Genomic DNA, 14,453 nt, shown 5'->3' with positions numbered 1-14,453 from the left:
CCACGTGCAAGAAGCCTGTTCCCACTCCTCTCGCTCTCTTGCACGCCTCTCTCTCGTTGGTTTGCTGGCCTCATACCTGGGCACTTCTGCTCCCTGCTCAGCGGCCGTCAGCCGGGCCCTTTCAGCGGTGATTTCGTCGCAGAGCACATCGTAGGGCTTGTCGAGATGGTGTTCGCCCATCACCCAGACCCACACCTCCTTATCGGCTCCCAGCTTCCAGTGAACAGATCTGCCGTTCTCTGCAGCAAACAAAACAAAACTCGGACTCAACGGATATCTTCAGCGATGTGTCCCATCAAGCAAGCATTTAAAGGTCCTTTGGGGTTGGGGGTGAGGTTGGGGGTGCTCGTCATCGTGTTTCATGCCAGCCTGCTTGGGAGCAAGTAGCACCAAGAGGTGGGGCGGGCAGTGGGCACAGCAGTCATAGCTCTGCACTTGGTCCTTCACATCCCCGTGTGGTAAATGAAAAAGCTGGAATGCAGGGCAGGGTGGAAAGCAATCATCGTTTGCTTTGTCCTTTGGGATAGCAACGGACTCCCTAACCACTTAAGTCGGAGAATCTCCCCGTGACCCACAGAGTCCATCGCTGCTCCAGGCTGACCGATCCACCACCTTTCCAGGCTTCACCGGAGAGGGCGGCAGCCTGCATTCTGGGGTGAGACAGACTGGCCGTGGGCTGAACCCCGAGCCCCACCGTTTACTAGCTGCGTGGCTTAGACCAATGACCTCATCTCTCTCAGCCTCTATTTCCTCATCTGAGAAATGAGCAATGGCATCTCCCCTAGAGGATGACGGATCCCTGGGGTGATGCAAAGGGCGAAACACTCAGCAGCTAACCAGAAGGTTAAGGGTTCGCACCCACTCAGGGGGGGGTTCCATGGGAGGAAGCCCTGGCGATCTATTTGCCAAGAAAACTCCCCCGTCAGACAGTTCTGCTCCGACACAGGGGGTGGTTAAGGAGTGAGTTTGATGGCACCGGCAGCAGCATCCTACAGGCAGTGAGGGTGAGTGGCTTAGTTAGTGGATGTCAAGTACTGCCCCCAGGCCTGCCACATAATAAGAGTTCAATGGAGGTCAACTGCTATCATCATGATCCTATTATTTACTTATATGGGTGTCCCAGAGATTCACACAGGCTCATGAGAAGATAACGCTGCTCAGGGTAGTGTGATACTGTAGGGAGGCGACTTAAATAACCCTTACTTAATTTGGTCTCAGGGGTTGTATTTCACACTAGTTCCCAGGCTCTTGAAAGGCGGTCTCTGCCGCACTAGCCAGGCTCATGCCAGTGTTCACTTAGGAAGGGCCAAGAGGGGCACCCCCTCAATTCACAGATGGCCAAAGTCCCAGGGCAGACCCACTCGGGGCCACGGTGGTCCAAAGAGTGGTCTGAGTGCGAACTCTGGGGAAGGACTTGGAGACCCCCCCAACTCAGCTAGCCAGTGCTGCTGAAAGGTGTGACAGGAGACTAGCACAGGAATGCTGGCGCTTCAACGATCACCCAGCATACTGGCCCCCGTCTCTGGACACAAAGGAGATGGAGGTTTCCAAGGAGACCGTCTGATGGTCCAGACATCATTGGGCAGTTACTTCACAGCACTGCCTCGGGATGCCTTTTATCAAGAAGCAGACTGTTCAAAGGTCTGGTTCTTTATATTCTTCTCATCGCCCAGTCAACGCTTTCTGCAAGATAATGAGTTCTAGGCAGAGACGTGTTGAGAAAGAAGGAAAGATATGACTAGAAAGAGAGTCAACTGCCACCCTCGGCAAGAAACGGCTCTGACACGGTGTTCACAAGTGGAGACACAGCAAAAGTGGTGACCCAGTGACGGAGGGAAGCCAGATTCTGAGTTTGTCCCAGGACAGCAAGAACTCAAAGTCAACCATGGTGGATTCTCGATCTGTTTGAGGGAATGCCAAGTGGTTTGCTCAACTTAAAAAGCTGTCATACCTCACGAAATACCCTTCACATTCTCTCTCAGGGCAATCAGTAACATGTCTGTTATGTCCATGTCTCCATCTTCACTTGTGCAATCTTCACCAGTACTTGTCTGAGAGTGCAGGGAGATGCCCAGAGAGGACCATGGCAGAGGGACATGGAAGGACAGGAGTCCCAGCAGCTGCACTCAGTATAACACCCCATGCCCTCGAACCCAAACTCGGCCTTCAGAGGGTGGGTACTGCCGGCTGCTCCAAGTCCCAGAAGGATATGTGGATCGGGAGAATGGGCAGGAAGTCAAAGAAAAGAGCCGGAGGCTAGTCTAGAAAAGGAGACTTGGTGGCAAAACTGTTCATCCGAAGGTTAACCGTTCAAAGCCAACCAGCCACTTCATCAAGAATGATCTAGAGATCGGCTTCCATGAAGGTGGTTGTTACTGTGCCTCAGTCACACGGTCAAGCCGGTGCGGGCTCACAACAACCCCATGACCTGCAGAAGGAAGCCCTGCCTGGGCCTGGGCCTGGGCCATCCTCACATCCACTCCTATGTCCGAGCCCAGTTACAGGCACAGTTGAGAATCATCTTCTTCTTCGCTGACTCTACCTAGCGTGATGTCCTTCTCCAGGGACTGGTCTCCGGTGACAACATGTCCAAAGTGCAGGAGATGAAATCCCCCTTCCAAGGAGCATTCTCATGGTGCTTCTTCTGTGACAGGTTTGTTCACCGTCCTGGCTTTCCACAGTACAGTCAAGATCCTTCACCAACACCCTCTTTGAACGTCAATTCTCCTTTGGTCTTGCTCAGTCGCCACGCAGCTTGCACATGTCTAATGAGGCGAATGGAGAGGCCATGGCTTAGGTCAGGTGCGCCTGTCCTCCAGGGGGCACATTAACACGGAAAGGTTATTTTCAGTCGATTCGCTCAGTGCGATCCACCTTCGCATTTCTTGACTGCTGCTTCCATGGGTATTGATGATGGATGCAAGAAAAATTGCATTCTTGACCACTTCAATCTTTTCTCCATTTATCATGATGTTGCTGATTGGTTCAGTGGTGAAGATTTGTGTGTTCTTTGCAAACCATTGTAATCTCTACGGAACTTTGTCGTTTTTGACCTGCATCAGCAAATGCTTTAAGCCCTCTTCACCTCCAACAAGCAGAGTTGTACCATCAGCACATCATAGCTTGTTAGGGAGCCTTCCCCCAGGCCTGATGCCCGTGTCGTTCCTCATATAGTCCAGCTTCTCCGATTATTGGCTCAGCAAATATATTGAGTAAGTATGATGAAAGGATGCAACCCTGACACACACTTTTCCTCATTTTAAACCATTTGGTAACCTCTTTTCTGTTCAAAATAACTCTCTGGGTCTGTGTACAGGTCCCACAAGGGCACAATTACATGTTCTGGAATTCCCATTCTTTGAAATGTTGTCCACAGTTTGTTATGATCCACACAGTTGATTGCGTTTTCATAATCAACAAAATACAAGCAAACATCTTTCTGGTATTTTGTGCTTTCAACCAAGATCTATCAGACGTCAGCAACAATATCCCTTATTCCATGTCCTCTTCTGAATCTGGCAGTTTCCTATCAATCAGTATACTGCAGCAACCACTTAAAATATAAGCATCATTGGAATTTTATTTGTTTGTGATATTAATGGAGCCCTGGTGGTGTAGTGGAGCCCTGGTGATGTAGTAGTTTTGCGTTGGTCTGTGATCCACATGGTTGGCAGTACAAAACCACTGGCCGCTCCATGGGAGAAAGACTGGGATTTCTACTCCCCTAAACAGTTACAGTCTCAGAAACCCACAGGGGCTTGTTATGAGTCAGCATTGACGCAAGGGCAGTGAGTTTGTTTTTTGAGTGTGTGATATTAATGATACTGCTTAATAATTTCCACAGGCTGTTGGATCATTTTTCTCGGAATGGGACCAAACAGGGACCTCTTCCAGCCGGATGCCCCGGCAACTCTCGTCCAATTTTCTTGGCATGAAAGAGTGAGGGCTTCTAATGTTGTACCCCTTTGTTGAAACACTTCAATCAGTACTCCATCAATTCCCAGAGTCTTGGTGTTTGCCAATGCCTTTAGTTCAGCTTGGACTTCTTTCTTCAGCACCACCAGCTCTGGATCATAGGAAAGTTTCAAAATTTTCATGTCTTATAATTCCATTTCCCCACAAACCTTTTGAAACTTTCTCACATGCTACCTCTTAAGTGGCTGAATACCAACCAATTCTTTTTGGAATAATGGCACTGTATATTCCTTCTATCTCCTTCCTGCGTCCAAAGACCCCCGCAACGTGAAGATTGAATTTTCCCCTCCAGTTCTTTGATGAGAAATGCCACACATCGTCCTCCCTTTGGTTTTCTCGCCCGGGGTCTTTGCACATTTCGTTGTAACACTTACTTTGTCTTCTCAACAGATTTGTCTTTTGGGCATCCTCTGGCCAGTTCTTTCACGGCATCATGTCTTCTTTCTTTTTTCCTTGTGTGTGTGGTTTATTTATTTATTTAAATCATTTTATTGGGGGCTCATACAACTCTTATCAGAATCCATAGGTACATCAATTGTGTAAAGCACATTTATACATTCCTTGCCCTCATCATTCTCAAAACATTTACTCTCCACTTAAGCCCTTGGCATCAGCTGCTCATTTTCCCCCTCCCTCCCAGCTCCCCCCTCCCTCATGAACCCTTGATAATTTATAAATGATTATTTTGTCATATCTTGCCCTGTCCGACATCTCCCTTCACCAACTTTTCTGTTGTCCATTCCCCAGGGAGGGGGTTATAAGTATAGATCCTTGTGATCAGTTCCCCCTTTCTACCCTACCTTTCCCTTACCCTCCTGGTATCACTACTCTCATTATTGGTCCTGAGGGGTTTATCGGTCCTGGATTCCGTGTGTGTCCAGCTCTTATCTGTACCAGTGTACATCCTCTGGTCTAGCTGGATTTGTAAGGTAGAATTGGGATCATGATAGTGGGGGAGAGAGGGGGGCAAGGAAGCATCAAAGAACTAGAGGAAAGTTGTATGTTTCCTCAGTGCTATAATGCACCCTGACTGGCTCATCTCCTCCCCACAACCCTTCTGTAAGGGGATGTTCAGTAGCCTACAGATGGGCTTTGGGTCTCCCCTCTGCATTCCCCTTCATTCACAATGACATGGTTTTTTGTTCTTTAATGCTTGATACCTGATCCCTTCGACACCTCGTGATCACACAGGTTGGTGTGCTTCTTCCATGTGGGCTTTATTGTTTCTCAGCTAGATGGCCACTTGTTTACCTTCAAGCCTTTAAGACCCAAGATGCTATATCTTTTGATAGTTGGGCACCATCAGCTTTCTTCACCACATTTGCTTATGCACCCATTTGTCTTCAACGATTGTATTGGGGAGGTGAGCACACAATGATATGATTTTTTGTTCTTTGATGTCTGATAATTGATTCCTTCCCCTGCATCATGTCTTTCACTCATTTTTGCTGCTCTATGGTCCAGAGAAAGTTTTGGGATCTCTTTTGCCATTCATTTTGGTCTTTTAAAAAATCATTCCTGTCTTCTTAATGATCTTTTGCTTTCTTCATGTGGGATGTCCTTGATGTCATCCTATAACTCCTCTGATCTTCATCAAACCAATTCTTGAGATGGTCTCTTAAAATTCAGCTGGGATATACTCAAAGTCATGTTTTAATTTCCCTCAGCTTGTTTTAATTTTCTTTAGTTTCAGCCTCAACTTACATGTGATCATTTGATGGTCTGTTCCATAGATGGGCTCTGGCCTTGTTCTGACCGATGACACTGAACTTTTCCATCAACTCTTCCCACAGATATACTTAATTTGATTCCTGAATATTCCAAGCAGTGAGGCTCATGTGTAATCCACGTCCACGTTGTTGGAAAAATGGTGCTTGTCCTGTGCCGCATCTACTGCGAGAATGAAGACCATTCTCAGCAACCAGACTGTCGACATTCCAGAGACAGTCTGCGGAGGGACTTCAGTCACATCAACGTCGAACTCAGCCTCCTTGGGAAGAAGAAGAGGCTTCAAGTTGACATATGGTGGGCAACTGAAAAGGAACTGGCTACAGTCCGCACTATCTGTAGTCACATACAGAACATGATCAAGGGTGTTACACTGGGCTTCCGATACAGATGAGGTCTGTGTATGCTCACTTCCCATCAACGTGGTTATTCGGGAGGATGGGTCTCTGGTTGAAATCCGTAACTTTTTGGGTGAAGAGTGCATCTGGAGAGTTCGCATGAGGACAGGTGGTGCTTGTTCTGGTTCTCAAGTCCAGAAAGATGACTTAATTCTTGAAGGAAATGACTGAGCTTGTATCAAATTCAGCTGCTTTTATTCAGCAAGCCACAACAGTTAAAAACAAAGATATCTGAAAGTTTTGGGATGGTGTCTATGTTTCTGAAAAATGAACAGTTCAGTAGGCTGATGAGTAAGCTCTAAAAGGTGTCTAGCAACAGTCTAGATGGTTCCTTTAGACTTGTCTGTGATGCTTTGATCCAATCCAATAAAGTTTATGTAATGAAAAAAATGGTATTTGAAATGAGTAAGTCATTGGTCCTGCAAACGCTATCATTCACTTCCGGCACCATTTCTATCAGCAAGGCTGTAATTTCCAACTTCTGATCCTTCTGCTTCGTTTCCAACTTTTGTATTTCAATCCTCAGTAATTACCAGCACATGTTTGCTAAATTCAGACTTAAGAAGTTAATTAAAATCTTCCATTTCTTCTCCTTTGGCATTAGTGGTTACCACATAGATTCGAATCATAGTTATAGTATCTCTTCATAAAGATAATGAAAAACGTAAAGCCCAGAAAGCTCTATAGAGCTGTCCTATTCTGTGATATGGGTTCACTGCGAGTTGGAATCGACAGGACCCACTGAGGGGGTGGTCATGAGTCAGTATTGACTCGATGCCAGGGAGGTTGGCTTGGTTATTTTGGTAACAAAGACAAAACAGTCTAGAATCTTTTAAAGGAGGGGAGGCATGGGGGTGGTAGTGAAGACAAATAAATCATAACTCTTAGCCCAGAAAGAAAATTACACGTAAAATGTCAGCTTTAGCCAGATGTCAAAGGAGGAGGGAGTAGCCTTGGCAGAATGACCCTTACAATATCTCCATTCTGAATACTCCCCCCGCCACCCCCCCCTCCAATTAACAATAACAGGTTCTCTCAAGTCAATTCCAAGTCAGGGCAACCGCATGTGTTAGAATAAAACTACGGGAAGTTTTCTTTTGCCCTGCCCCTCCCTCACACCCTCTTTAACTCACAGTTCGATTGTGAACCTGGGAAGCCATGTCCACCTCCTGTTGGTGGCTTCCCTCATCCAGATGATGTGTGTGTGTCGTTGTGCTGTCTTTGTCACTTAAGATTTAACAAACGTTCCCTCTCAACTATCCCATTTAAAATGGGATCTCCTTTTTACTCTAAAACAGATCTTTCCTTCGTGGGCCTCCTCAATCATTTCTGCCCATCAGAAACTAGCTTGTGCTCTGTTTTAGACAGCAAAAGGGACGCCAATCTCAAATGTAATTTGGGGAGAATATTTGTTAAGTCTTAGTAGCGACAGGGAGAATAGAAAGACGCAAACAGAAGTCACCCGGATGAAGGAGATCATTGGTGTAGGTCATGGAAACATTCAAGTCGGGAATCTAATTAAATAATATTGGAACAAAGGAAACTGTCACAAGTTCATGATTGGTGGACGATCAATACATCATTGTTATAAGTGGGACTACAGAAGCAGGGACAGGACCATAATTGGGGCATCTACATTGTCAGATAGAACATTTTACAAGACTGATCCAGGACCATCTGATGTAGGCAGTCAGAGATAAACATAAGGCATACAGGACACCCTGGATTGGCTGGAGAATGGGGGAGGTTGTCCACTTTCCAACTCCCTCTGCTTCTGGAGAAATTTAATCTATATCCTTGATTAATGATCAGAAAGAATTCAATGGAGGCTTAATCTATGGGGAGACCCTTAAGTTGGACTTTAGGCAGTCACTGCCATCCATAGCCCTTTACTAACTGGGGTGCTAGACTTTAATCTCTAAGACAGCCCCCGGGACTTGTCTCCTAATCTCTGCTGCTGCTGTAACTTTCCACTTGGAATCTGAAGCGTCCCACTTGGGGATGTCGCCTCTAATAAGCCTCACCAGAGACTGATCGTATTATTGGCTCAATTCTCTGTAACACTGTACTCTTCAATCCACTGCTACCACCCCCATACCATCCCTCTTGGCTATTAGAGCACTGCCGGCCCAGATTTAAAGTCCACTCAATTTGGTATAGGGAATTTTGATTTCCTTTTATATTCTCTTGATTTGCAGAATCCAGCATTATTTATTGATGTTTCAGGTCCTTTTATGTATTAATCTGGAGAAAGAATAGGTTTTCTTCACCTGTAAAGAGTTTCCGTTTTGAAAACCCACAGGGCAGTTCTCCTCCCTCCTGTCGGGTCACTGTGAGTCAGAAGTGACTCAACGGCAGTAAGTCTGGGTTTTGTGCATTAATAGATTTTAGTGACACATGTCCTCAAGGTCAGCCCTTTTTTTGTTGTTTAATTTTATTTTCCCAGTGACATAGTATTTAAGTCAGTCATTTATCAGTTATCCTAGTACAGCGGTTCTCATCCTGTGGATCTTGACCCCTTTGGGGGTCGAACGACCCTTTCACAGGGGTCAGCTGAGACCATGGGAAACACATATTTCCGATGGTCTTAGGAACCGAGACACTGCTCCTCTCTCTGTCTACAGGCAGGTCCAAACAAGCAAACAAACAAAAAATAAAACTATGGTGACATTTCTAAAGTTTATCGCCCAGTTTTTCTTTCAAAGTACTTCCGGGTGGACTCAAATCTTCAATCTTTCAGTTAGCAACCAAGTACAGGAATGGTTTGCTCCACCCAGGGGCTCCCCTTTTGTCACCTGAGAGCGCCTGAATTGAGCCAGAAAGCAAAGAGTTCAGAGGGGCTTTACGTAGTTGGACATCACTCTGAAGGATTCTGATGATTACTCAAAAACATACACTTTGGAGAATGCAATGGATGTAAGCCAAGAGAGGAGGGTGACGGGGTTAAATGCTTCCATGATTGAGGACACAATGAGCAAAAGACAGTTAAGCCATCTGAGCAATTTTAGGGAGACAGGTGGGGTCGGGTTACCAGGGCAGAGGACAGAAAGAATGGTACGAGCCAGGAGAGGCTGAAAACATGTGTTTGGGTGGACGGTCAATAAGGATGAAGAAGGTCATTCGTTCCGTCTCCCATGCTCTGGAGCAGCTCTAGAGGTCTACAAGGGAGAAAGACAAGTTTAAGAACAAAAACAATTCAAAGATTTCCTTAAATAGGGACCCAGGGGTGGGTTTTACAGCTGACTCATTGGCAGGGGAGAATGATAGGGTGCCTGACAGCAGGCCGGGGGAATGATGGGCCGAGGGAGTTACGGAGAAGAGATCAAGACTGAAGTCGTCAACAAGGAGAGAAAAGCTCCCGTCTGGCAAGAGGAAACTGAAAATATATGCACAGAACCACATTCCTGCCCCTGTAAAAATACCAACTAAAGGGATTCTAAGAGGGCATGCACTGTCATAATTCACACTAATCAGGCATTCTGGGCTTTCTGTCTACTTCCCCTTGAAATTATGTGCACTCTCTCATCAGAGGACAGTGAGGGAGGGACCTTTTTATAGCACCTCCATTTAATTATACCTTCCCTCCCGGCCCCCATCCTTCACCCTTGTTTATGCATCTTCTGTATAACAGCTTCATTCTTGAGACCTTTTCCTGAAACCAGCTTTCCTGAAACAAGCTAGAAAATGCAAGTCAGCCTAACTCAAGCCCTGGGCCACCAAGAACCACTAGGCCAGGGAAACACCATGGTCTCTTCTGTTGAACACCCCACCCGGATCCAGAAACCACAAGATGAATGTGGGGGCCGGGGGGAGCCTCCAAGACGCTCGTGATGCGACCATGCCCCTTCTAGCTGGTTGACGCCCACCCTGCCATGCCATACTGGTCATTAGTTATTCAGAGCACATCCCAAGTTACTAGTCACCCTATTTTACACCGAGGAAGTTAGAGGTCAGGGTGTCAAGGCAATTATCAAAGATCATGGAGCTAATGAATAATGGAACCAGAACTCAGAACTGGTCTGCATGACTCCCAACCCTATGTTCTGGGCAGCCTTGTAACGTGCTCACAGAATCCCCGCACCTGAAAGGGCAACAACCAAAAGGAATGCCAGGACAGCATCGGGCAGAGCATGCTTAGACACACCTGGAAGAATGGCCACCATCATGTCCTTTCCTATCTGTCCCCACAGAAGCAGCTCGGGCTACAGTTTTCAGCCTGGCTTGTGCCTGGAAGTGAGGAGCTTCACAAATGGACCGGTACGGAGCATTGTGGTCAACAGACATGAGAAAGACAGTACGGAATCATCTGAACTGTGGTGCTGGCAAAGGACCTCGAATAAGCCAACCACGGCCAAGAGGGAAAAGCAAACCAGTTTTGGAACAACTGTAAAAGCTCCTCAGAAGCAAGGATGGTGCGAAGTCAGTTCACCTGCTGTGGACCTGCTAGAAAGTGGCAGCACGTTTGGTAGAGGCAACACGAACCAGGAGTGGTCTCAGTGAAATGCAGAGACAAGGCCCAGCACAACGGGCTCAAACCCTGATCATAAAGCGGCCACTCGGCAAGCGTTCATGCTGTTACACAGGGGGTTTCCCAGGGCTCATGGAAAAAAAAAACGGAAGGAAAGGGTACTGGAATGTTTGCACTGACCTGGTGAAGTTCCCTCCTCCCCAAGGTCATCCTGAGTTGCAACCAACCCAATAGCAACTAACAGCAACATCAAGCCCATGTCCTTCCAAAGAACGATCAAGGCCAACTCCTCCCGGGACTTCCTGAAATCGTAACTGCTACTTTCTCCATTGTTCACTATATTTGTCAACCTAGGTAATAATCTTGTACTACAAATATTAAACTATTTTTTTTCTTAATAGCTAGATGTTTCTGCTTGTTTTAGAGGTAAAAAGGTAGCTGCAATACATTACTGTCCTGGGAAGTGGGGTCATACAGGAAAGAGAAATCCAGTCACAACAGCAGATTAATGACTGATAGAGAGAAGAACAACTGATTCCCTGGGCGCGGGGAGGGTCAAGAGAAAGAAGAGTCCGGGATCGTGGAGGATCTTGGGATCTCAGCAAAGAAGAGTTTAGGATCAAAGATCAAGGGATTAAGAGTGTGTGGTCTAGCGACATGACACACAGACCTAAATCCTTATCTACGTATAAACCTGTGTGACCTGGAGCAGGTCACTTACTGTCCTCTGTTCCCGAGCTTCATCGTCTTGTCTGGCAACTGGGGAAACTGCATCTATCAGAAACAGATGCCCACCATGCACCTATGAAACCAGCCCAGGTAAATTCGAAAGCTCAGAGTCTGGGGCGCAGATGTTCAAGCAAGAGGCAAAGGGGTCAGGATCTGTGGTCAAGAACACAGCTGGACCTGAGTCCAGATCCTGACCCTGCCCTTGACTCCTACCACTGACAAGGCCCTTTCCTCCTTTGTAAACCAGGGGCAGCGTACGTTACCTGATTAGTCCCAACCTGACCCTGGGAGGGTTTATGTAACGTAAATACAGTGCTTACGCCTGACTCACACCAAGGGGCCGATTTGCGGATGGTTCTTGATTGGTGGGACGGAACTAAAGTGTACAGGCCTCGGTGACAAGGGGGTGGCTGAGAGCCAGGTTTCTGGCTTCGGTGTCCAGGAACCTGAGAGAGTGGGAGTGGCAGGGCCAGGCTGCAGGAGGAGACGGGGTGATGATGGTGAATTTCGTTTCACCTGGAGCTTGCCATGCTTGTGGGTTTTCCAAATGGAGGCATCCGCTACTCAGTGACCGGCACGACGTCAGAAGCTTAGGCATGCGGCCTGCTTGGCACCCTGGTGTGCGCAGCACTGAAGGACAGGCATTCGGCGAAGGTCCCAATAAAGAAAGTCAGACCGATGTTTGGGCTTCTCGGTGCATGTGAAGGTGCTTCAAAAGTACATGGAAAAAATGAATTAAAAGATAAAACGTGAAAGTTTTCCATGCACGGTTTAAAGCCCCTCCCCCTTCTAAAAAGCTGATGTTACAGCGTACTAGCCTATTAAGTGTGTCCTGCCATTACAGCACCAGTCAATGAAATGTTGTGAGAATTGCCAAAATACAACACCAAGACACGAAGTTAGCAAATGCTGGTGGGAAAATGGCGGCCAAGATTTGCTTGACACGGTTCTACAGATTTTCACTCTGTGTGAGGCACCGCGAAACCGAGGGCACAACGCACTGCCTGCCATCGAGTCGGTTCTGCCGCCCAGCCACCCTTTAGGACAGAGCCGGGCTAGCCCTATCGGGTTCCCAAAGCTGTCAGCCGTCACAGAACCATGTCCCATGCCGTCAATCTTTATGTCCTCCGCCCACTGAGCGTCCGATGGAGTCAAACTGACAGCCTTGTAGTTAGCAGCCACGAGCGTAACCACTGTGACACCAGGGCTCCTCCACAGACATATCCAAACCAAAACACCAAACCATGGCCATCGACCTGATTCTAACTCCTCGCGACCCTACAGCACAGGGTAGGTTTCTGAGACTGTCAATCTTTATGGGAGCAGAAAGCCTCAGCTTTCTCCCTCAGGGGGGCTGGTGGTTTCAAACAGCTGACCTTATGGTTATCAGCCCAATGTGTAACCACTACACCCCCCATAGGCACGTGCAGTTGTTACTGATGTGAGGTCCCTTCAAGTAGGTTCCAACTCATAGCATCCCTAAGTGCGAGAGAACAACGTACTGCCCGCTCCTGCACCACCCTCACAATAGTGTCTGAGCCCATTGTTGCAGATGGGGACGGTTTAATCTGCAAAGATAAAGGCTGTCCTGGGCAGATCCATAACCTGCTGTTGTCACTCGGTGTCACTGAGCCCCTTCCTACTCACAGCCAACCCATGCAACAGGGCAAAACTGCCCCACGGGAATTCTAAGCTGTCATCAGTGCGGGAGCAAATTACTAGGTCTTTCTCCCATGTTGCCACTGGGTGGGTGTGAACCACCAACCTTTCAGTTAGTGGCTGATTGCTTAATCACTGTGCTATCAGGGCTCTTCAATCTTAAACATAGGATCTGTAAATTCCCAGAAAGCCTGTGAATGAGTCTAGAGAGTCTGTGAGCATTGTGACATCATGCACAAAAAGCTGTAGGCATTTTCCTGGGTTATAAACTCAAAAATCACACACCTGCCATCAAATCAATTCTGACTCATAATGACCCCATAGGCCAGGGTAGATCTGGCCCGATAGGTTTCCAAGACTAACTCTTTATGGGAGTAGAAAGTCTTATTGGTTTTTGTTCGCAAAGAGTGGCTGGTGGTTTTGAACTGCTGATCTGGCGGTCAGCAGCCCAACGTAACCCCTACATCACCAAGGTTCTTAATAGCCGTCAGTGAAGTCTCAGACGAGTCCAGGAGCTCCCTTAAAAACCCCAGTGTAGCGTGAGGAACCCCTGGGGGGAAGACGGACATTCAAGGTCAGGGAGAGAGCTCAAAAAAGACAGAGGCTCCTAGAGGCGGAGGGCTCACATCAGCCGAATCCAGAATCGCGGTAAGCTGCCTGCCAGCAGTGGGCTGCAGAGCAAAGGGGCAAAGAGGCGGGTGGAGTACAGATCAAGGGCTTATCACTCTACCATGAACAGGGAAGGCTTCGAGCAAAACGACTTGGACCCGTGGCTGGGAACAATAAGAAGCCAGCAAACAAATGTCCACAAGTCCCAGTCTGTCTCAAGGGGACACAACAGCCCCAGTGTGCCCACACCATAACCAAACCTGGCCGTTTGTCATCAGGGCTCCACCATTTGACAGAGGGTCAGGGAAACAGGGGCTGAACAACGCTTACTCGGGGGCAAGGTCGCCGCAGCTGGTGTGATGGATAAGACAATACAGCGCACAGGCTCCAAGCAGGCATCCTTTTGAGAAGTGTGCAAGGCCCCTTCAGACCCCAGTCCCCGGGATTTGGCACCCACTGTCCTCGTCAGAGAGCTGGTTTGTTTCAAACCCACAGTGCTCTGAAAGAACAGACCCAGGCGAGGACCCAGCTTCCTCACTCCCCACCTACGCCATGGCCTGGGAAAGTAAGTTAATGCCACCTCCCAACCTCCCTTTCCTCTTGGGTAAACCGTGAATAGTCATTTCTGGCTCAGGGTGCGGCTGTGGCTGCTTGATGAAATCATGTATTTAAGCTCTGGGTTCAGGGTCAAGCACAGAGTAAACTCCACAAATGCTCGCTGGCCTTCCAATCACACCCTAGCATCGAGTTGCCCAAGAGTGAGCCACCACGGTAACGATAAAATTTCTGGTAGACAACTTTCCTCTAGTTCCTAAATGTTTCTTCCCCGCCCCCACTATCATGATCCGAATTCTACCTTGCAAGTCTGGCTAGACCAGAGGATGTAC

At 47.7% G+C, this 14,453-nt stretch overlaps 1 protein-coding gene across 1 annotated transcript in view; it reads right to left on the bottom strand.

The window, feature by feature from the left end:
- The window catches only part of SH2D4A (SH2 domain containing 4A), an 83,694-nt gene that overhangs the window by 63,139 nt on the left and 6,102 nt on the right, over positions 1 to 14,453 (bottom strand). The window contains exon 2 of the mRNA XM_045286850.1: positions 70 to 239. Within this exon, the coding sequence (XP_045142785.1) occupies positions 70 to 239 (170 nt within the window). The remainder of the gene's footprint in view (positions 1 to 69; positions 240 to 14,453) is intronic.

Source organism: Echinops telfairi, unplaced genomic scaffold (genome assembly GCF_000313985.2).
Source record: "Echinops telfairi isolate 266 unplaced genomic scaffold, ASM31398v2 ScPeMD7_9;HRSCAF=40, whole genome shotgun sequence".
NCBI classification, from domain to species: Eukaryota; Metazoa; Chordata; class Mammalia; order Afrosoricida; family Tenrecidae; genus Echinops; species Echinops telfairi.
Note: the sequence above shows the minus strand (reverse complement) of the source record. Positions and strands in the feature narration are given on the sequence as shown.